General features: G+C 50.6%; 1 protein-coding gene across 3 annotated transcripts in view; it reads left to right on the forward strand.

Annotated features, from left to right (window-relative positions):
• CDH13 (cadherin 13) overlaps positions 1-23,480 on the forward strand; it is a 1,467,366-nt gene that overhangs the window by 1,341,115 nt on the left and 102,771 nt on the right. For all 3 annotated transcript variants that reach the window (XM_051847323.2, XM_051847322.2, XM_070062800.1), the window contains one exon: positions 295-435. In XM_051847323.2, coding sequence (XP_051703283.1) covers positions 295-435 — 141 coding nt within the window. The remainder of the gene's footprint in view (positions 1-294; positions 436-23,480) is intronic.

Below are 23,480 nucleotides of genomic sequence, written 5' to 3' on the forward strand. Positions count from 1 at the left end.
AGCTTCAGGAGGCCGCTGGGAAATGGCATCTGTGGGTGTGCACAAGGTGGAACATTCTGGAACATGCCCCGTGCCCCCTTAAACAAGAGCAGGGGGTAGATTTCATCCACAGCCAACCGCAGCCTGAACGCTGACTGCCTTGTACTGGGGAGATGGTGAACGCGCATCTCTACGCAGTCAGCAAAAACGCTGGCACTGGTGCACAACCCGTGGGGCACCGACATCCCCGTCCCCTGTCCAGAGCGGTAGCCCGGATCTCAGTGCCACTTTCTCTGCTGTGTTTTCGCTCTGTAGACCCTGGAGAACCCCAAGTACGAGCTGATCATCGAGGCTCAGGACATGGCTGGACTGGATGTGGGACTGACGGGCACCGCCACAGCCACAATCGTGATCGACGACAAGAATGATCACTCCCCGAAGTTCACCAAGAAAGAGGTAAACCCCCGCTAGCTACCACGACGGCGGCACAGCCACGGTCACTGGCCACGCCCAATGCCGTGGACCGCGGCCACTGCCGTCTCCCTGTTGGTGAAATCCACACCCTCCTTCGTGCGAGCCAGCAGTGTTGTTTGCTGGCCTTCTTCCTCCTGTTTTTATTGTGTGCATGCATGAAGCTGAAACTCTAGAATGCCGTGAGAACAAAGGCACTGAATCTTGGGCAAGTCCATAAGAAAATAACTTCCAGTGCCAAAGGGCCGTCTTCCTAGTTTTATCGGTGTTGTTTGACTCTGACTTATGCAAGTGCCCGGTGTGGTTTTAGCATAACAATAACTGTGTTGTTGGCAGCACAGATGGAGAGGCCAGACCAGCAGCAGCAAGGAGGTAAAGCAAATTTCCTTGGCAGTAACAAGGTGGCCCCGGAGCTTATAAATAACAGGCGAGTTAGCTGGTCTGGGAGAGCCGTTACTCATCCTCAGCTCCGGCGCCTGGGGCCGTGGATCACCACGGAGCCGGCAGGGCAGCATTTAGGGAAGGGCTCGGTGCACAGAATCACGTGTGTACCCACGCTAGGAAGCCGCTTTCCCCTTGCATCTCATGGAAACAGGCTGAGATCATGGCTTCTTGAGTGGGCAGGGTTTTGGCGCCCCTTGTGCTGACCAGGTGAAGAGCGTGGACAGTACGTGTGGTGGCCTCTGGCGCTTGCCAAACCTGACCACATCTGCCGCGATGCTCTCCACCTTAGGTCTGAGCCTCCTCGGACTGTGCGAGCTTGGTTCCGTTCATGTTGTCCTGAAGCTCAGACAGTCTAGAGGAGAGCTGCAAGGTCACGGGTAGACGGACAGTCGCAGAAACAGGAAGTGAAATTGTGAGTAACCGAGATGCAGAGTTCCCTCATCTGCCACTGACACGTGCCCCCCCCCCCGGGGCATGGGGAGAACAGGCCCGTGTGTGGACCCGCCCGCCCCTCTCTGAGGAGTCCCTGGGCTACCCCAGGGGCCTGGGACAGGGGAGGCCTCACAGCCACTCCACCTGTGGCCGCTCACAAGGCAGCTCGAGGCGGCTGCGTTCCATGACTTCCCAGAACTGTGGGTCCACATGGCTCATTTTCCCCCTGTTTCTCAGACGGGTGTTCCAAGAGATTAGTCCGCAAGTCACAGCATGGGCCGGGGGAGGGAGGGTGACAGATACGAAACCTCATGGGGAGGATCGCTGGGTTGAAGAGGGTGAAAGATGTCTTGCATCACAGCACTTCTCAGTCGCGTTGAGGTGCCGTGTGTTCCTTTCAGAGGGAGGGGTGCGGCCTGCAGGGTCTCCACTCCCTTGGCCTTGGGCCGCCTCATCACGTCCTGCTGGGCCAGTGCTCCCTGGGACAGTCACTGGAAGATACCTGTTTACTGCAGATTTCCTGTCAGCCTATTTCAAAATAAGAATCCAAGGCACGTGGTGATATTCACAGCAATGAAAACAACATAGGATGACCCTGACCCGAATTAGGACAGAGCCGTGTCACTGGCTGTGGGATATTGGTTACTTCAGCGCACCCCTGCGTTTACCCCCGTCACTCAGGAACAGAAGAAATCCACATTTAGTCACACCCAGCACTGTCCATCACACACTTGCTCGTTGTTGTTGATATCATGGAACTCAAGGAGGACTGTAACACAGACCTTAAGTAAGAGACAGTGACGGCCAGAATGAAAGGGCATTCCCCTGCAGATTTTGGCAAAAGCACAAAACTCATGTTCAGATAAATGAGTCTGGGACTCCCGGAGGGCAGAGCTGATGTCTGAACTCACAGAGAGGCACGTAAGAAAGGGAGACGGGCAGGGAGCGAGCCCGGACGTTAGACGGTCTGTCAAACACTAGCCATCCCCGGGGAGGCCTGACCACTGTCAGATACATTAAATTCACACTTCAGCGTCTGGGGGAGGCTGATGCTCGTTGCTGTTGGCCAGGGGCCTCATCCGCTGAGACACCAGAGTTATCAGACGTGATGTAGTAGGAAGGGGAGAAGTGGGTCCTGGAGCCACAACCGGATCAAAACCCCACAGACCAGCCGTGTAGCGTAAGCGGTTAACCACCACGGGTCCCAGCTTCTTCACCCGCCAGCGGGCTGCTCCCAGAACCTCCTCGTTGGTCCTGGTGATTGCTGGGTGAGCGAATCGTGAAAAGCTCTCCAAGCTGCCCCTTGCTGCTCTCCAGAGTGCTGGGGACAAAGGATGGAGGTGATGAGGATGGCGATGAGATGTAGAGAGGTTGGCAGTACTTTTCTCTACAGGGAGGAGAGAACTTCCACTTTGCTCATGGCCTTGTCCAAATACTGATGGAGATTGTGGATTCAAAAGGCTTCCACAGCCCAGGCAGCTCATGTCAAGGGCCTTGGGTGGTCACTGACGTAATACATCAGAGTGTTCCATCTCTAGGTCTCTGGTTAAGCCCCCTCAGTCATCATTAATTCTTGAGAAAGCAGAGCGGGCAGACGTTTCAACAGCCATTAATGCCGGTGGTTTTCCATCTTTCACTGGGAAATCCTGAATCCATGTAGCTTACTCCCTGACGTTGGTTCCTGATACCCAAAAGGAGAGAACACACCGGGGATAAAGTGCTCTTTTAAGCCACAATTCTCCTAAATGCTTGGGTAGTAGATGCTTACTGGAACCAAGGCTAAGGAAACAAAACTGGCCTCGCTAGAAGTCCCAAACCTGAGTTTTAGGATCTTCCATATGTCTAGACTTTCAAGTTTTCAATCAAGTTCTAAAAAGAAAACATTTTAGTTTATGCAAACACTTCGCTAAGTCTGCTTGGAGCCCATCATTCTTTCAACAAAAAAAAACTATTTGCGTACTTTAACATGGAATTTTAAGATTAAAAAATAACTTTACAGGCACAAAGTGTTTCAGAGATGAAGGGGTACAGAAAGTCTAGGAGAAAAAGAGTATATTATGGCATCAAACCGAACAGCAGTTCTGATGGGAACTCGAACCTGAGTCAGCTCTCCACTCCAGAGCTCTGGTCCTCACAGGGAAGGCCCTGGGTTTCCATCCACTTCCATGCATAAGCACACAACTTCAGGGAGGCTGACTACCAAGGATTAGTGTAAAAGGACATTTTTCTCAGTTGAGTCCATCAGTCGTTTTCTATTCGTGCATTTACTGTTAAAACTACCGTTTCATTTCCTTTGCAGGCCTACTTTACTATTGCTTAATCCAAATATGCACCATGGGTGAGACAGATCCATACAATGCTTTATACACTACTCCTAAGAGTCTGCATTAAACACATCAGGATATTTCCAAACACAACATATATATGGTGTAGCCCTGAATATGTATTTTCTTTAACACAAGAGAGACTGTTCAATTAAAAAAACTCATTGGGTCTGTCTGTCTCATGTTTTTAAGCTAATTAAGTGACCACAAGCCTGGGTCTTTCACCTCATTTTTCAAAGATATGGCTTTTCTCCCCCTCATTTTAGAGACAACATTAACTACTGCTTTCTCCTCCCTTCAGAAGAACATACTATTAAAGAAAATAAGAAGTCCAATTTTTCTACTTGGACAAACCACCAACCACTTTTGCCAACATTCTCCAAGCTATCCAGAGGCATACTTATTTGCAACCTATGAAAATCAAAAGTTCCTTCTAACAGTAATTCTTAAATAACTCCAAGAATAAGCCATCCTAGTGTCTCGTGTGCTTATTTGGTTCCTGCTGGGTACACTTTTAGTCCTGATTTTGAAGACTTAGAACCAGGTAACCAATTAATATCTGAGAACGAGTAATATGATTTTTGTCATATGAAGTGTTATTTTTTGTTTGCAATGGGGAGTTTATAAGAAGTCAAATCTCTTTCTTACCAAAGTCTTGTGTTAGGTGGTTTATAGTTTTTCTGGCTAACCATTTTGGAAATAAAGAAAAAAAATAAGGGTGTTAACTGTTCAATTAACAACAGGAGTCACTGTGCACTTACTACCCATGCAGGACCTCTGTCCTCAATGACTTGTACTGAGAGTTAACTGTAAAGCCAGTTCTCAAACATTTGTGTGTGTGTGTGTGTGTGTGTGCAAATGGTTGAAATCTTTACTTAGTATGGAGTTGGTCTTCTGTGTACAAAGTTAATGGAAAATGAATCTTAATGGAGAATGGGACTGGGAAGGGGAGAGGGAGGAGGAGGAGGGGTGGGAGAGTGGGTGGGAAAAATAAATATATCCCCAAAGCTGTGCTGACAAAATTTGTATTCCTTAAAAGATAAATTAAAAATAAAAAAGGAAAAAAGGAGAGAGGTTGGCAGGACAGTGCTGATGAGGCTGGAGGGACGAAGCAGTGAAGAGAGTGGTGGTGGGGAAGATGTTGGTAGGATGGTGTGACCTTCTAGAACGTCGAAGGTCAAATGACTTCCTATGCAAAGGGTCGTCTCCCCTCCACACACCACACAGCAAGGTGCCCTCTCCTCCGACATGGTGGGTGAGCAGTGAGTCTGCCCAGCACCTCAGAGTGCGCGGGGACGAGGTCTGAAGGAAGAGGGATTGTGGAAGAGAGAGGGCGGACATGAAGGTCAGGCTGGGAACCAGAGCAGATCACGCCGAGGGAGGCCTCTCGGTGAGGACGGGGCCAGCCGCAGGGTCTCCGGCAGGAGCTGGAGCAGCAGAGCAGAAGCACAGCTCGTAATGTCGACGTTACGGCCGTGTTTAGAGATGGAGAAGGTCCGGTCGTTCCAGCAAGAAGTGGTGATCGTTTGCAGCCGAGGGCGTGCAGAAAGCCGCCCGAGATGTCGTCTTAGGGAAATGCCCGCATCTCTCAGGGCGTTTCTACGGAAGCTCGAGGGAGTGTGTGCCTGCCGGGAGAAGACAGGCGTTTTCAGAGATCCTGTTGGACGCGATGTCCCATCGCCACAGAAATGCATCTTTTTTTCTGCTGGGACAGGAAGTTGTTTTTGGTCACAAATGACAGAGGCTGGAAGTAGCACTGTGTTAAACAAAACAGGCGTGGTTTCTCCCACATGGAAGTCTGCAGGTTGGGGACCAGCACTGTGGCACAGTGGTAAAGCCTCCACCTGCAACGCCGGCATTGTCTGTGGGCATCAGTGATGTCCTGGCTGCTCTGCTGATCCAGCTCCCTGCTAATGGGCTGGGAAAGCAGCAAAAAAATGCCCCTGCAACACATGGGAGAGACCCAGATGAGGTTCCTGGCTCCTGGCTTCTCCCTGGCCCAGCTCTGGCCACTGAGGCCACCTCGGGGGTGAACCAATAGATGGGTGATCTCATCCGTGTCTCTCCCTTTCTCTGTGTTACTCTGACTTGATTGATTGATTGATTGATTAACACGTAGGTAGATAGCAGGTAGATGGTCCCAGGCTGGTTTGGTGATGCCATGACATCATCAATTTCCCACACTCCTCTGACCTTTCTATTCTGGCTTCCTCGGGGCTGCCTCATGGTACAATAGGGTCACTGCAGTGCCAGCCATCATGTCCAATAAGAGACAAGAAGAAGCAGAGAATGAGAAAGGCGCAGGAGGACCAGCAAAGTAAATATCATTTAGAGAGCTCCCTTAGAAGCCCAAGCGCCATCAGTTTGCATCTCCTTCACCTCCCATATGCGTCGAGGAGAATGAGAAACAATTCCGTCTTCAGTTGGCTTGTTGCAACCCTTGACAACAGAGTTGTTGCGGGAAGGGAATATCCTGAAGGTTATTTTTTACAGCAAATTCTTAGAGCAAAGTAAATCCCTTTGTGGATCCCCGTTGGGTTCATTTACTCTGCCTGTAAACCTGTTGGAAAGCAGGGGTCATGTTGCTGTGTTTCTGAGATTCTCTGTCGTGTCCCGGTAGGCAGCTCATCATTCAGTATTTGCCACACGCCTCCTGAAGGGAATTTGGAGTTGAGAACGGTGTCACCGGATATGATGAGCCTAGACTGTGTTTGCAATTGCCACTGATCCGTGAGATCGGTTTTTACTCGTTGACTTTCATGCAGCTTTAGCGTGGCAGTCGTGTGGAAACTTTCCTGTGTGTCCCGCAGCTCCATCATGTGTTAATCCTGAAGCTCCTACGTAAGGTGTTGTGAAGTCTTAGGAACTCCATGGGTGGTCTCCAAAGCCAGAGTTAGAAATAGAAGGGGGAGCCCCACTCTCAGGCGCGGTGAGACTTGTCCGTTCTTTCCCCAGTTATTTACTTATTTATTTAGAAAAGACTTCTCGTTTGTGCCTAGAACATAATTGCTGTCCAGCAGTACTGACTGGTTAACAAGTTTTCACATAAATCTCCTGGTACAGGCATGAAGAAGGTCCCCATTTACTTTATTTATTTATTTATTTATTTTTTGACAGGCAGAGTGGACAGTGAGAGAAACAGAGAGAAAGGTCCTCCTTTTCCATTGGTTCACCCCTCAATGGCCGCTGCAGCCGGCGTGCTGCGGCCGACGCACCGTGCCAATCCAAAGCCAGGAGCCAGATGCCAGGTGCCTCTCCTGGTCTCCCACGTGGGTGCAGGGCCCAAGGACCTGGGCCATCCTCCGCTGCACTCCCAGGCCACAGCAGAGAGCTGGACTGGAAGAGGAGCAACCGGGACAGAATCCAGTGCCCTGACCAGGACTAGAATCCGGTGTGCCAGCGCTGCAGGTGGAGGATTAGCCTAGTGAGCCGCGGCACCAGCCCCCATTTACTTTAAAAGGAATTTGAGGGGCTGGCGCTGTGGTGTAGTGAGTAGAGTCACCGTCTGCAGTGCTGGCATCCCATATGGGCCCCTGCACCCACATAGGAGACCCGGAAGAAGCTCTTGGCTCCTGGCTTTGTCCTGGCCCAGCGCTGGCCATTGCAGCCATTTGGAGAGTGAACCAGTAGGTGTAAGATTCTCTCTCTCTCTCTCTCTCTCTCTCTCCCCCACCCCCCGTAACTCTGCCTTTCAAATAAAAAATAAATCTTTTTTTTTAAAAAAAGGAGTTTAAAAATGATCATAATTTTTAAAAAAAGACATTGAACAATTTCTTTATTCAATCAATTTCATTTCCATGCTGGGTCTTGGAATGGCCACTAGAATAATTTAGAATTTCTTTCTGGTGTTTGATGTCTAAGCTTACAAGAACTGTCGTAAGAATGACGTAAGTGTGAAAGGTGCTGGCCTCCAACTGGGCAGAGAGCTACAGGCAAATGCTTCGGCACACGGAAAGGGCCACAGGCAGCTGACGGGAGACAGAAGCGGGGGGCAGGGCCACAGGCAGCCATCCCCAGGGGCCAGCCTTCCGTGTCCAAGTGGCAGTGTGGCGCCTTCGAGAACACACAGTGCCCGAGAACCTTACTTTCCTTTAGGATGCTGACTTTTTAATAGGAATATTCTGTTAAATGACCGCCTCTGGGATTGGGTGACCCTTCTCCTCTCACACGTTTGGCTGCAAACTGTGTGGCTGCTTCTTTGTCGTGTAATAATCATGTGATGGGATTTTCTCTAGAAATAGGACAGCACAGTGTCCAGTCCTTCCTCCAGCAGCACTGATCGGAATTTGTGTAAATTGTTATTGGGTCAGAAACATTTAAAGTCTTTGCCTTCACAATATGTTTCGTTATTGGAAACTCCATATCATTGTTGAGAATTGTTGTCAAGTCTGAGTGACTTCTCTGTCCAGTTTCTGTCCTATAACTGAGTCCTTGCGCAATGACCCATCTTTAAGCTAATGGCACTCATTAACCAGGCTGTCACCAGGTGCCTGCTCTGTGGCATATTCTGAGTTTTTTGTTATCTTTATGGATGTCAGTTTGGTAGGTCAGATTGGCAAGACTCTAAATCTTTTTCCTGTTTGTTCATTATGATCCATTCTTCTTCGTTAGGTTTATCAATCAAGGAGCTGTTTTATTCCTTAACCTAGAAATTTGTCTTTTGGTCTTAATGAATTATTCAGAATGATGTCGAGTTAGTATCTATTTCACTCCTTACTTTATCACTTGTGCTTCATACAACATTAATTTTTTTAGTAACAGTTTTATTGAGATATAACTTACCTACTATAAAGTTCACCCTTCTGAAATGTGCAGCCTGTGGGTTTTTGGTACATGCACAGAGTTGTGTAACCCTCGCCGCTCTCTCATTTCAGAACACTTTCATTGCCCATTCCCCTGCCTCCCCGACCCTGGCCAGGACTTACTCGTGGATTTGTTTATCTGGGATATGTCATTTAGCTGGAGTCACACACCGTGTGCTCCTTCGTGGCTGTCTCCTCTCGCTGAGCGTGTTTTCAAGGTTAATCGGCGTCATGGCATGCGTAGTGTCTCATTCCCCTTCATGCCTGCGATGACTCCATCTGCAGACCTAGCCTGTTCTGTCTGTCCAGTCGTCTGCGGATGGACATCTTGGTGCCCTCAGCTTTTTGTCTTTGTAATAAACATATAACTTCCTTACAGAAACAAACTCGAATTCTGGGCTAATTCTCCATAAGTCAGCACAGCACCCAGATCCAGGAATGTAGTGTGGACAGCAGATGAGGGCTTCCTGGAGCCTCTCCTTGTGCCATGCCTCACTCCATGAGACAGACCTGTGAGCGCTGTCACGGTGGCCGAGCGTCCCCTAGTACTTACGTTCCCGTGAGTGCACTGGCATGGTGTGCCCGTGCCGGCCGGCACTGAGGTCCAGCCACACTGTTGCCTGCAGCCCTAACCTGTTTGACATTGCCACAGGAATACATCCTCCCTTCAAATTTCTCATTTATTCTCTCACGTGGGAGCCTTTGAGCTGTTTCCGATTGGGGGCTAGTTTGGATAAGAGTGGAGTAATCGTTGTAAAATGTGTCTTCTGGTGTACCTGTGAATGGATGTACCTACAGGTGAGACTCTGGGTCGTCCTTTGTGGATAGTTTTTCCAGAGTAGTTCCAGTTTACACAGGAACGGCCAGCGAGAATTTTGATTGCTAGAAATCACTCCCCAGATTTGTACTGTCAGATTTTTTTACCGTCATTATTTTTAGCCTTTTTAAGGTATGTGGAGTGGTTTTTCACTGCAATTTTGATTTGTATTTTCCTGATAGCTAATGATAGTGATCATCTTTCATTCATCTACTGCCCTTTGGGATTCTACTTTTATTTTCATCTTTGTTTATTTTGTTTGCTTGAAGTGGGGGGAGCAAGAGAGAAAGCAAGAGAGAAAGTGAGAGGTTGCCCATGTACTGGTTCACTCTCCAAATGGGCACATCTGGGACTGGGCCAAGCCAAACTCATGGGCTGGGAACTCCTTCCTGGGCATCCACGTGGGTGGCAAGGACCCGACAAACCCGGCCGGCTCTGCTGCTTTCAGCCGTCTCTGCTGAAGGCTGTAAGCAGGCGCGGAGCTGAGACTCCAACCCAGGCCCTCCAGGATGGGCTGCGGGCGTCCGATGAACATCCGAGCCGCTGCCGCCGCCTGGGTCTCCACACTGGGTTAGTGCCTGCTCAGGCCCCACCGGCGTTTGCTCTCCATCTCTCCCTTACCGCTGTGTGGTCCTCTACGTATTCCCCACGTGGGTCCCTTGAGCCAGTCCCGTGTTGCCAACATCTTCCTCCTCGCTGGCTTGCCTCTGCGCTCTCCTAATGAAAAGAGACTCTCGGTTTTAATGAAGTCCAATTCTTTCATCTCTTACTTGATAATGCACGCTGCCTGTGTCCTGTTTCTTGCCTACTCCCCAGATTTAATTTCTAGATAGATGTAAAACAGTTCAGACCTTTTATCTCTTTCAGTTTGATCAGTAGTGTCTTTGTAGGAGTTTGTCCACTCCCTCTTTCTCTTTCTGATTAGTCTATCAGTGCTATTGCTCTTGCTGAAGAAGCAGCTTTCTGCTGTTTGGCTTTTCTCGATTGTGAATTTCCTTAGCTCCTTCCACCTCTTTGCATATCATTCACTCTACTTTTCCAAACCTCATCAAATGATACTTAGATGAGTGATTTTCGGTCTCTTTTTCTCCTACAGTAAGAATGTGAGGCTGTCTCAGTTTCCCTGTAAGGCTGGCTCTGGTTGCTGTCTGTAATATGTGATTTGGGGCATTCTTTTTTTTTTTTTTTTTTTTTTTTTTGGACAGGCAGAGTGGACAGTGAGAGAGAGAGACAGAGAGAAAGGTCTTCCTTTGCCATTGGTTCACCCTCCAATGGCCGCCGCGGCCGGCGCACCGCGTGGATCCGAAGGCAGGAGCCAGGTGCTTCTCCTGGTCTGCCATGGGGTGCAGGGCCCAAGCACCTGGGCCATCCTCCACTGCACTCCCTGGCCACAGCAGAGAGCTGGCCTGGAAGAGGGGCAACCGGGACAGAATCCGGCACCCCAACCAGGACTAGAACCCAGTGTGCCGGCGTCGCAAGGCGGAGGATTAGCCTAGTGAGCCACGGCGCCGGCCAAGGGCATTCTTATTTTCAGTATAATTCAGTTCAAACGTGTTTTCAAATTTCCTTTGTATTGCTTTTATGATTCATGGTTTTCTTGACCTCTGTTTCTTAATACCTTACATTTGGAGGTATTCCTAGATGGTCCTTTGCCATTACTAACTAAAGTAATTAGGGGCTCAAGAACATGTTTTGTGATTAAAGTCCCCTGGCGTTTGTAACTTGCTTTACAACACAAATATGAACAATGTTAATCAGTGCTCCATGTACAGTTGAAAATAATGTGACTTATGCAATTGTTTAGGATCATGTTCAGTGTACAGCAATTAGATAAGGTTAATAATTTTTGTTCAAGTTCATCACATGCATTTTACTAATCCACATATTCTGTCAATTATTAAAAGAGTAGATATGATATCTGTGATTATCAATGTGTCTGTTTCTCCTGTTCTATAAATTTTTCTTTGAATACTTTTGAGGCCACATTGTTTTATTCATACACACTTATAATTGTTTTTTATCTTTCTTTCATCCTGACATTTGTCATTATGAAACTTAGCCCTCTGTCCTGGGAAACGCCTTGATTTTCATGGCCATCTCATGTATCTTAGAATAATTATTCTGGCTTTGTTTTGGTCAATGTCATCATTTCCTTGCATTGTTTTCTCTCAGGTTTTCTGTAATCCTATATTTGGAGTATGTCTCACAAATAGCATGTCTATAGATTTTTTTGAATTCTTACAGGCCTCCTCTTCTTACTTGGATTATTTTGTCCACTTACATTTAATGCAAGTATCATATTTGGGTCTAAATGTATTAATCTTAATGTTTTCTCTGTACTTGCTATATTGTGACATATTTCTTTTTTCATATTTCTTACCTCGTCTGAATTTATTCTCATTTCCTATTCAGCTCTAGTAACTTACCACGCCTTTGATTTTCATATACATTTTGCAGTTTCTGAATTTTCCATATAGAATCTTGATTATAGAGTCTGAGATTTTATCACTTCCTGAATAATGCACAAACCTTAGAACATTTGAATGCTCTTGCCTCCCTGTTGCCGTTTGAGCTACGGTTCTCTTGTTTTAATTCTATGCACGTTTTGAATTTTACAAAAATGCGCTCCTCTAATATATGTCCATTGTATTTGCCTATTTGTTAGCCTTTGTGTCATTAATTCTTTAACATTTCTGTGCTTCGTGTGGGAGTAATTTTCCTTCTGCTGAAAGAGTTCCTTTTATTTAAAAGGCACTGCTGATCTGCCGGTGACACGTTCTCGTGTTTGTCACAAAACATTTCTGGGCATGAGTTTTGAGGTGTGTTTCATGCATGCAGAAGCTGCGCTGACAGTTGTTTTTTGCAGCTCTTTGAAGATGTCATTTCTTTGTGTCCTGATCTCTGCTGTCTTTGTCAAAAGGTTTCCTGTCAGATTACTTCCCCCTCCATGAAAGAAATGTGGCTCTTTTTTATGACTGCTTTTTAAATCACTTCTTTGGTTTTTTTTTTTTTTTAAGATTTTATTTATTTGAGAGTCAGAGTTATAGACAGAGAGAAAGAGGAAGAAAGAGAGAATCTTTCATCTGCTGGTTCACACCCCAAAAGATGACAGTAGTCAGAGCTGTGCTGATCCAAGGCCAGGAGCCGGGAGCTTCTTCTGGGTCTCCCATGTGGGTGCAGGGTCCCGAACACTTGGGCCATCGCCCACTCTTCTCCCAGCGTAGCAGAGAGCTCCATCAGAAGTGGAGCAGCTGGGACAGAAACCGGAGCCCACCTGGGATGCCAGCGCTGCCAGGGGAGGCTTAGCTCACTGAGCCACAGGGCCGGCCCCCACTGCTTCGGTCTGACTTTGAAAACAGTTTTACTGCACAATGTCAACTTGTGATTCAGGTTGTACCAACCATGCTTGTTCCTTAAGCGTTTCAGCTCACAGCCACAGCTCTCAGACGGTCCTTCTGCCTCGGTGTGTCCTCCTTCTAGGGGCGAGATAGTGCAATTACCTGTGCACACACACTCCTCACATACACACTCCTCACACACACTCCTCACATACACACTCCTCATACACACACTCCCCACAAGCACACAGTCCTCACACACACACATACACACACACTCCTCACACACACACTCCTCACACACACATTCCTCACACACACACTGCTCACACACACACTCCTTACACACACACTTCTCGCACACACTCCTCACAATTCTGCTGTGCTGCTTCACGTCCACCCACCCTCTCTTCCACCCTGTCTAATCTGCTGTCATACCTGTCTACTGCTTGATTCCACTTATTGTCTCTTAACTAAGCCACTTCCACTCCTTTTATAGCACAAAGGTCTCTGAGGAAAATCTGCATCTCACGTATTTCATTGCGTGTTTGGGCCAAGTTATTTAAAATTCAGTATATGACAGCTCCAATAACTAGATCACGTCTGCTAGAATTTTTTATCTTGAATTGTAGTCGTTTACTCTGGCTCCCTGACAGACCTAGGGGTTTTTAATTTAATTATGGAGAATGGAAATAAAGCTCACAGAGATAACGTAAGGCTGCGGTTGATGTGTTCTTCCACGAAGGATCCGCTTTGATCTCTGTGAACCGATTAGAGGAGAGGGTGACTTCAAGTCGTCCTGAGACTGAGTTGGCTCGCGGTTGGGCCGCAGGCTTCAGTTCCAGGTCTAGCTCCGGGTTTCCTTAGCCCCGGGACACAGCCTGCCTGGCGTCCTGCCCGAAGGCCTGGTCTGCTCACAGGGGCTCCTCCCACCCTGGCTGACTTGCGATTCCGGGTCCCATCCTCTCGGCCCCTGGACCTGGCTGACAGCTGTGGGCTCTGGGCTCTGGACCGGCACTTCCTGTGGGGATTCTCAGCGTCTCTTCCTTCTGCCCTCACTTCAGAAACCGCCCTAGAGGTCAGAGTTCCAGAGAGTGTCAGTCTCGCTTCAGTGAGCGCCCTCTCCAGGAGCTCTGACCCCCACATCCTTGTTGCCATGGTCACTTTCTAGAACCTTCCAGTAGGTGCTGTATGAAACAGGCTTTCTCTCAAGTCCACGCTCTGATGTTATTCCAGATTTAAGGGTTGTTCTAGAATGAGCTTCCCCCACTTACCATGAACAAGGAAAACAACTCTAGGTTGTGTTTTAACCTAGAGAATTGCAGGAAAGCAGGGTGGACAGACGCATCCCAAGGCTTTCGCTGGGTGACACCACCCGCCCCCTGTCACACCACTTGCTTCAAAATCAACTCACGTCAGTAAAGTCAGAGAATTTCTTATTCACATAAATCTGTGTACACTTTGAACCACACAATGATGCTTCCTCCCTGCCTCCTGCCTTCCCTTCTTTCTTTTTCTCCTTAATTTTTGCGATAACTTCCACTTACTTTCTACTCACAGGCTTAATCCTCCACTAAATGATGAGTTACAAGTAGTAAGTTAAAAAGACTAGGAGCTAGGAGCGGGCTTTTTTTTGTTTGTTTGTTTGTTTTTTGTTTTTTGTTTTTTTTTTTTTTGACAGGCAGAGTGGATAGTGAGAGAGAGACAGAGAGAAATGTCTTCCTTTTGCCATTGGTTCACCCTCCAATGGCCACCGCGGCCGGCGTGCTGCAGCCAGCACATCGCACTGATCTGAAGGCAGGAGCCAGGTGCTTCTCCTGGTCTCCCATGGGATGCAGGGCCCAAGCACTTGGGCCATCCTCCACTGCACTCCCTGGCCACAGCAGAGAGCTGGCCTGGAAGAGGGGCAACTGGGACAGAATCCAGCGCCCCTACCGGGACTAGAACCCAGTGTGCCGGCGCCGCAAGAAGGAGGATTAGCCTAGTGAGCCGGGGCGCCAGCCAAGGGCTTTAAACAGTCACCAGACCTCAAGATGTCAGCTCACTCATACACACTGTAGTACGTTTGTACTCTGTGTATTAGCTACCGCAAATCAGAGCAACGTAGGATATCTGTCGTTTGGGGTCCGGCTTATTTCAGTGAGCGTGATGGCCTCCAGTACTTCTCACTCTTCAGTCCCCTCCTGAACACTGATCGTCGAGCAGGGGTCTAAATCCAGGAAAGCCGAAGAGGGTAGTTGAAGGCAGGCCTTGCTTTCCGACTCCTGTGCTCTCGAGTCGATGTGAGTAGCTGAGTTTCCTTAACTCCCTCGGGTCTCCCCGTCTGTTTTTGGCAGTTCCAGGTGTGCAGTTAGGGTACACCTGGACAGCCATCCTTCAGAGAAGTCTCACTGCAGGAAATGCAAGCAACCAGCCCTCCAGAGGTGCATGCATTGTGAGTCCTCAGGTGCAATTCTCCTTCCCTTCTGCTCCGTTCCCTGCTGCGAGCCCTTTACATTCAGATGTGCCTGAGCCCAAACACTGACCCTGGAATTCTGCATTGCACCTGCTCACTAGGGATTCATCTGGAAGGCAGCCATCCGCCTGCTTCTTAGAAGATGGGCCCGTTCCCCTCATCTGACTCAGGGGACGTTTCTGGAGGGCGGGGTCCAGGACCTTTGCACCACCAGCTAAATCTTCAAAGGTGACGGAACGTTTTTGTGAATGGGTTAGACTTCCCCTCCTTGCGAAGCTTTTTATGGCCATTACAGTGAAAAACATGAGGCTTCTGTCCCCGACGCCGTGGAGCCGCGTATCTGACAGTGGTCCATGCGGCTGAGGTTTTAAGTAAAGGGGTCTTCGGCCCATGCTTTGTGCAGAGTGACAGGGAATGACAATATGTAAAGAAAATATTTAAAAATGGGATATTTGGGGGAGAATGGAACCATGTGAGTGCAGTGCGTGGTCCCAGCTATTTCCACTTCTGCCAACAGCAGCGTCCATCTGGATCAGTCAGTGCCTGCTCTGTCTTGTTCCAGCCAGCCGGCTGCGCGAGGGCCCTCCGGGGCCCCCTGTTGCACTGCAAGGTTCCCACCCATAACTGAAGAGCAGTCTGCTGCAAAGCAGCCAGCACCCCCATCGCATGTGTGTCCTCGCGTGGTAGCGGTGAGGTCCCCGCTTGCTGCTTCTGCACCAAGACCGTGGGAAATCGCGAGATCCTCCACGGCACCCTCCAGGGTTCGCGTCTCGGAGGCAGCTGGACCACTGGATCTGCAGCTGGAGCTCTTGACGGAAAGAGGGCGACAGGAAAGGTTCCTGCTGGGGTCTGACCATAGAAGCCATCTCCCAACAGCACACTGCCGGCCGAGGCGGTGGGCGGCGTGTGTGTCCCTGACGTCAGGGTTCTCAGACAGCAGGGTACCCTAGGTTGCATTGTTGAAAATGCCCGTGTCAAGTGCGAGCTGTGTGTGTGTGATGTCAAAACATCTGGATATTAAAAAAAAAAAAAAGTCACCTACCCTGGGGCTGCTTCTTCAAGTCACTCGTGGAGGTAGACCAGACAGCCGGACGATTTGCTGCGTTAGTCACTATTTCTTAATTAAATTTACGATGTGTTGATCTCCACATGAACCTCCATGCGTGTTCTCCCCCTGGTTATGCCCTCAGTGCCAGGGAAGGCAGCTTTTTGCCACAGCTGGCGGAGTCTCAGCCCCACGCCCCTCTGGTGGCCCTGGGAGATGCCATCGGTCTGCCCCATCTAAAGACCACACCCTCCCGCTCAGGGCAATGCGCACAGAGCCATGGACATCCGTTTCTTTTGCTCTAAGACCAGCACGCTGCCACAGCTCCATCTCGCAGTTTGCAGAAAGAGAGCGCGGGAGTTCCAAATGGGCAGCAGAGGGTGGCGAGAATGGGGGAGGGCCCAAGCCCACCGCGCCCCCAGGTGGCTCGTGTGCACCCAGACTGTTGGAACTGCTTTGCCCTCCTTGTCCAAGCACCCATCTGGCCTCCCGCTGGCCAGCAGTGGCCCACTGCTGGCCTCACGGGCCGGGTGCTCTGCATATTTGGTATTTAGTAGCCTGCCCTTGTCCTCGCCGCCTCGAGGGACAAGCCCAGGGCAGCATCACTGTTGTGGTCAGCCAGGCAGCCTGTTTTTATCACAGACCTGTGCCGCAGCTCCAATGTGCCATTATTTATTCTCCATTATTTATATCACATGCAGTGTAACCTCTAGACTATGCTGTTATGTATACAATTCTATTCAGGCATGTCCATGTCCATTCTGCTGTGTAACATGTCATGTGCCCCCTCCTGTTTCATGAAGGTAGTTACTAGCTTGTCACTGCCCCCACATTAGAGCACAAACCCCCTGAAAAGAGAAACTGCCCGTGTCCCCCGCTGGGACCCCAGCCGCCTCGCCTCACGTGTGGTAGCCTCACGTGTGGTAGCCTCACGTGTGGTAGCCTCACGTGTGGTAGATGTCATAGTAATTGATGAGTGAGTTAGAAACATTTGACAGTACACAGTGAAGAAGTTACAGAGTTGTCTTGTTAAAAGGCACTTGGTGGGGGCGGCGCTGTGACACCGGGTAAATCTACAGCCTGCGGTGCTGGCATCCCATATGGGCACCAGGTCGAGTCCCGGCTGCTCCACTTCTGATCCAGCTCTCTGCTGTGGCCTGGGAAAGCACTGGGGGGTGGCCCAAGTGCTTGGGCCCCTGCACCTGCGTGGCAGACATGGAGGAGGATCCTGGCTCCTGGTTTCAGATCAACACAGTTCGGGCCATTGTGGCCACTTGGGCAGTGAACCAACAGATGGAAGACCTCTCTCTCTGCCTCTCCTTCTCTCTCTGTGTAACTCGGACTTTCAAATAAATAAATAAGTCTTTAAAAAAGAAAAACAGCACTTAGGGAAGAATGCCATCCAGACCACCAGCTTTGTGCCTCAGAGGCGCTGTCCAAGGAAGACAGCGGGTCCCAGACGGGTACCCCTGTGCGTGGTGAGAACTCCAGGCCCCGCATGCACACAGCCAGCCGTGGGCACCCCAGGGCTTGTTCAGTTGGCTGCGGTGGGCCGAAGGCCAAGGTCCTGGGAGTCCAGCCCCTTTTCAGAGGTGAATAATCGACAGACACTGCAGAGAATCCCACATCTTCCCGCCCCCAGCAGTGAAGGAAAGAAAGTGAAACAAGAGCACTCAATGCTGATTAATAATGCATACAGGGAGTGTAGAGCGGAGATCAGTTCAACGTATTCTCTGGGTCAAAAGAAAAACATTCCACAGCTCCCGCGCTTTCTATGAGCTCATTCTTCTAACTGGGACCAAACAAAATCACCCAGAATTGATTTTCAGGGGTTTGCTTCTTTCCCAGATGCGCCCTGTGTCTGTTACGGACTACAGATCAGCTTTGCTGGTACTGACAGCATTTTATCTCTGCGCTGGAGCTTCCCGGATCTAAGAACATGAGATAAGGCAGAGTCGCAGAGAGAGGGCGAGGCTGAGAGAGACCAGGAGAGCTTCCACCTGCTGGTTCACTCCTCAAATGGCTGCAACGGCCCGAGCTGGGCTGGCCCAAAGCCAGGAGCCAGGAACTGCTTCTGGGTCTCTCACATGGGCACAGGGGCCATCTTCTGCTGCCTCCCCAGGTGCCTTAGCAGGGAGCTGGATCGGAAGTGGAGCAGCCAGGACTTGAACGGGCACTCCTATGGGATGCCGGCGTCACAGACAGCAGCTTCACCTGCTGCGCCACAGTGTCTGTCCCCGGTACAGCCGCAGCCTCGTGAAGGTACTCACATGTCCCCTTTTAAATCCGTGCACATGCCTATCTGCTTTGAACCATTCGGCTTCACTGTCAATAGCGTGTCATCGATCCCCAGCTGTAAGATGCCATGATTCAAATCCAGCTTTTATTCCCAGTGGATTCGGGCAAGACCACAAAGCAAGAAAGCCTCAAGTTCGTTATCGAGGGTCACTTCTGTGTTAGTCTGCTATCTGTTCATAGCATTGTGAAAATCTTAATTTTCGGTGGTCGTTGCCACAGCTCCATATTGAATAAGGATATGTGCTGCTTTGACTTCGCCGATCACTGTGAAGCTGACCGGCTTGTTCGGAGTTAGCAGGGCTGGAAGTGGCTGTGGCTGTCCATGTGCCTGTCAAACCCAGGCTGTGAGCTGCAGGCTCGACCTTCAAATAAGGCAGGCAGAGACGCGCCTTGGGGGAACTCGGAACGGAGGCTAGATATCAACGCGTTGCATGACGGCTGCATTCCCCAGCTTAGTCCAGAGTGCCTAGGGAACGCAACTAAGGCAGAAGCCACAGGCCTGGAAGAGTCGTACCGTGAAGAACCTCTTGTCCTGTAAGTCTTGGCTTTGCCAGGTGAAGTGCGGAGAGGTGGTGCAAGGATGGCTGGTCGGGGCAGTGCCAACTGCACGCCCAGATGCCCCGGGGCACCCAGGAGCCATGTGAGGTCTGGGAAGTGGAGCTGTGTCTGGCCAGCGCTGCTGTTCCGTGAAGCTCTGCAGCCGGGAACAGACGCCTCTACTCTTGGCCCTGGGATGCGTGGTTTCACACAGGCTCAGTGAGACGCCAGCAGTCTACACATCAGATCCAGAACCCGTCACTGTGTGCTTGGTACCAGCCACGCGCTGGCCTGTGCCTCGTGAGTGCCAGGCCCTGTCGCTCAGAGGAGGGTCCCAACCAACCTCAGTGAGCTTTTCCTTGTGAATTCCCAGTTGTTAGACATGTACACTGTGGGGTGCATACAATGTCCCCACTACCACCTAAAGGAATGTGCACAGGAGAGTGTGTGCACATGTGTGCATGTGTGTCTTATGTGCACATGTGCATACATATGTGACTGCATGTGAACATGTGTGCACATGTGTACATGTGTCTCTCTACCTTGTGTGCACATGTGTAACTGCATGTGCACATGTATCTTGTGCATGCATTGTGTACATGTGTGTCTCTGTCTTATGTACACACGTGTGTGCATGTCTGTGTCTTGTGTGTGCATATGTGACTGCAATTGTGTGTGTGTCTGTATGCATGCACTGTGTACACGTGTGTCTGTGCACATGTGTGCACGTCTCTGCATGTGTGTCTTGCACATATGTGCAAGCATATCGGTGTCTGTGGGTGGGTGCACATGTGTGACTCGTGTATGCCCTCCACTTGCTTCAGGCATCCAGGACCTCGGGGCCTGCTCCCCCCCTCCAGGAGAATATGATTGTGTTTATTCGGGGGAGGGCTGCACCTTGCTCCACGCACCCCTCAGCCCAAGGCCTGCAACTCCGCCAAGGCAAGGTCACTGAACCTGGCCTGGGCCACAGGACCTGAGAGACACACACACACCAGCGCGTGGCGGGAGATGGGGAGGCAACGCGGCTTCTCGAAGTCCCGCTGCGTGGGGGTCTTTCAGGCGAGATCGGCGTGTTCAGGGTGGGGTGGCCATAGACTGGGGGTCTTTCCCTCACAGCCCCACACAGCAGTGAGGCTGCCACAGGTCAAAAATGCGGGCATGGGCTGGCCTCTTGTTCCCGGGCTTTGTAAAACTGCGCCGCGGGTGGCAGCTTCACGTCTACGTCCCTCCTCTGTGGAACGGGCCCGCGGCCAGACTCGGTGCCCGAAGGAGCAGGGAACGGCAGCAGCCAGCAGCCCTCGGACAGAGCTGTCCCGGGGGTGTTCTGCTGGGAGGGCGCGTGAGATAACGGGATGAGGGGTGTGAGAGCGCTCAGGACGTAGCTGGCACTCAGCCACGGTGCAAACGCATTGCCAGCGCCTGCTATGAGCCAGGCACTCAGAGTGAGCCATGAGTAGATGCTAGATGCTGCTTGCCTGCAAGTCGGGATGTGCAGTTTGCAAACCTTGACTGGGCGGGGCCAGTGGTGGGGAGGGGGCTCCTGCTGCCTCTGCTGAGGTCTGAACAGTCCCTTCGACGGCTGGCCCTGGGCACCAGCCCTCCTGGCTGTCTCTAGCGCTCTTCCACGCTCTCTCTCAGCACAGGGCTCTGTGTCCTTCTTCTTGTTTAAAACTGGACCCCAGCAGAAGAGGCTGCACAGCCACGATCCAGGCAGACTCTGGGCCCAGGCTGCGGTGCCCTCTGCTTTCGCATCGGTCGGTCCCCTCCCCTTGGCGACAGCGCTGAGGTCGCCCCGATGTCGCTGGGCCCAGAGCCGTCAGGGCCCCTTCTGCTTTGGCATCCTGGCCTCTCCCGATCCCTCCCCAGCTCTCGCATCCCCTGGCTGCTGCTTAACAAGATTCCTGTGTGTGGACCTGATAATCCGCTTCCAGGAATGGGGGTCGGAGAGAGGAGCCATGGAGGGGTGGAGACGCGTGGGCCTGGCAGCGTCTCCTGTTTCCCATTCTTTCCCGCGTGGAAGTCTTCATGCCAACCGTGCCAGCTGAGCAGCCATAATCCGAAAATCCCAACTGCAAACTGCTCCCGAAGTTTCCGAGTTAGGAGCATTTCAGACTCCAGATTTTCGGATTAGGGCTGCTCAGCCTAGATGATACAGGATCCTGAGAACTATCCTAAATAGTCCCCTTCTACGCGTTAGTTCCCAGAACTCCCGGAGCCTGCTGTCTGGCCCCCTTCATCCGAACACACCCACGCCGCGGTGCACGATGAGGGACCCGGACACCTCTGTCCTCTGTCCCCACCGACGTCTCCCACCCCACACCCTCCTAGTGGCCTCTTGGGACATCTGGAGTCCCGCCACCCTGGGGACAGTGTCGTAAGTGTCTGGGCAAACACTGGCCTGAGACAGCGGCCACTGCTCTTGATTCTAAGGCACTCAGTCTCTTTGCATCCGTGTCCTTTATCTGCAAAGCTGGGGGCTGTACCGCCTCCACCGTGTGCGTTCGCTGGGTCAGCAGGTAGCGCCCTGGGGGCCCTCCCAGCTGGACCTGCGCTGGCCTGCGGCTCGTTCTGCTGGTCCACCCGAGCCTCACTCGTTCTCAGCCGGAAACCTGAGCCGCTCGCTCGTCTCTGAAGTGAAACGGCAGGTGCTCCGTCTGTCTCAGAGCTTTCTTTCTGTGGGCGTAACCAATTGTTTTGAAGAAATTTTACTAACGCCCCTGGGTTTCAAAGGCAGCAGGAAAGCTACAGTCAAGATCGTTGGATTTTCACCCGCAGCAAACACGGAGTGCGTATGAAGCAGGAAACTCAGCGTGTTTGTTGAATGAGTAAGTTGTCACGGCTACTGGCACTGGCCGGTGTCTAACGGCTCTTCTCCTTATGCTTCTGCTCCGGAGTAAAAAATTATTTTTGCATCAGTAACAGACCAGACTCGTTTCAGATGGAAATATTAATCTGCTCTTGCCCTCGTACGAGAAGCACCAAGTTCAAGGCAGAAATAACAAAGCCAGTAAAGCATGTGTTTCATACCTGCACGACTGACCCAAATAGAGATTGCCCCAAGAAGTTTTGTTAGCCGTGTGCAAACTCTCAGATTCATTTTATGGTCAAGATGGTGCAGGAGCCTCCCAGGACTAATTCATATCTGGCCAAGAAAAATTGCGTTTTCCCATTTACATTCTGAAGTCTGAACTTTTATTTTATAAATGAATTTTCCCTCCAATTCCGAAGGCCCTGGCTGCATTACAAATTTTAATGCTACTATTATAGGATCATAATTTTAAAAACCCAGGGTTCTCCAAGGGCTCCGCAGCATGCCATCCCTGCACTTTATTAAAATGAATGAACAGATGTACAATTTATTTCTGCCTGGCTATCATCTAAATTCATAAGCTATTTCTCATGTGTCTGAAATCCACGTTGGCTTCCCATTTTCTTTGCCTTAGAAAAAAAAAATTACACTCCCTCATTCATCACTCTGGGGACATAAACGAGAAGTCTTCTCTTCTCTTCATTCACTTTAGAGTAATATCCTCGACACAATTTAAATCCCATCTCTCTGAGGCTCGTCAGTGACAGCAAGGCAGTTGGAAAACTCCTCGGCCATCTACGTGGAAGATCGACGCGCCAGGTCACCTGAGCCCACGCCTCAGTCCTTGCGGGAGGGGAGTTTACAAACGGACTTGAATCCAGCGGGGTGGAGGAAGCCGTGTAGACCATCCAAGTCCAACTCGACGCCCGCAGCCAGCATTTAGTGTTGCTTCCGTCTTTTCTAGAACCCTCCTTCCCCAGGCGCTGCCTGCGGTCTGATGCTGGATGGACACTGGGGAGCCGGAAACACATTCGTCTTGGACAACTGGCCACTCAGCCGCGCTCTGAAGACCCACGTGGGCAGCCTGCACCGGCTGCGCGTCCCTGAACCACCGCGTTCTGGCTGTGTGAACTTCCACACGTTACTTAACCGCTCTGAGACCTGGCTCATTTATTAGTGGAATGTAGGGGAAGGAACCTGCCCCGCCGTAAAGACGAAATAAAGCCCAGCATTTTCCTGCCAAGGTCATGGCGGAGGATGGCACAGTGCCTGACCTACGGTTCCACAAAGGGGCCAGCGCGGGCGTCACTGCACCCCAAGGACAGCGCCCTGCCCTGTGACGCTGGGTGGGAATGACAGAGCACCCCCCGTCCCCGCCCCCGCCGCCTCCCTCGCTCTTTTGTTTGCTGGCGCGATTCCAGGAGAATGTGAGGAGGCGCTTTGTAGCCAGCAAATGCAATCAATGCGTGTAACTTGGAAAGGATACAGAATGAAGGCCTCAGGTTATCTGGCAGGCGTGTACTCCCCAGAGAATTCTATTTATGAGTTTCTGCCTTGCCGGGCTGTAAACCCGGCCTGGGTTTCTAGGTTGGCATGGAAATTTTCCCTGCCTCCCTAAACGCATCTCAGGTTTGGGGCTTTAATAAGATTCGGGGCGATGTGTTTTTTGCTGATTTTTTTTCTTCCCGTGGCCCTGTTGCTTGGAGAAAAACATCGTGTTAACTTC

Source organism: Oryctolagus cuniculus, chromosome 18 (genome assembly GCF_964237555.1).
Source record: "Oryctolagus cuniculus chromosome 18, mOryCun1.1, whole genome shotgun sequence".
Taxonomy (NCBI): Eukaryota; Metazoa; Chordata; class Mammalia; order Lagomorpha; family Leporidae; genus Oryctolagus; species Oryctolagus cuniculus.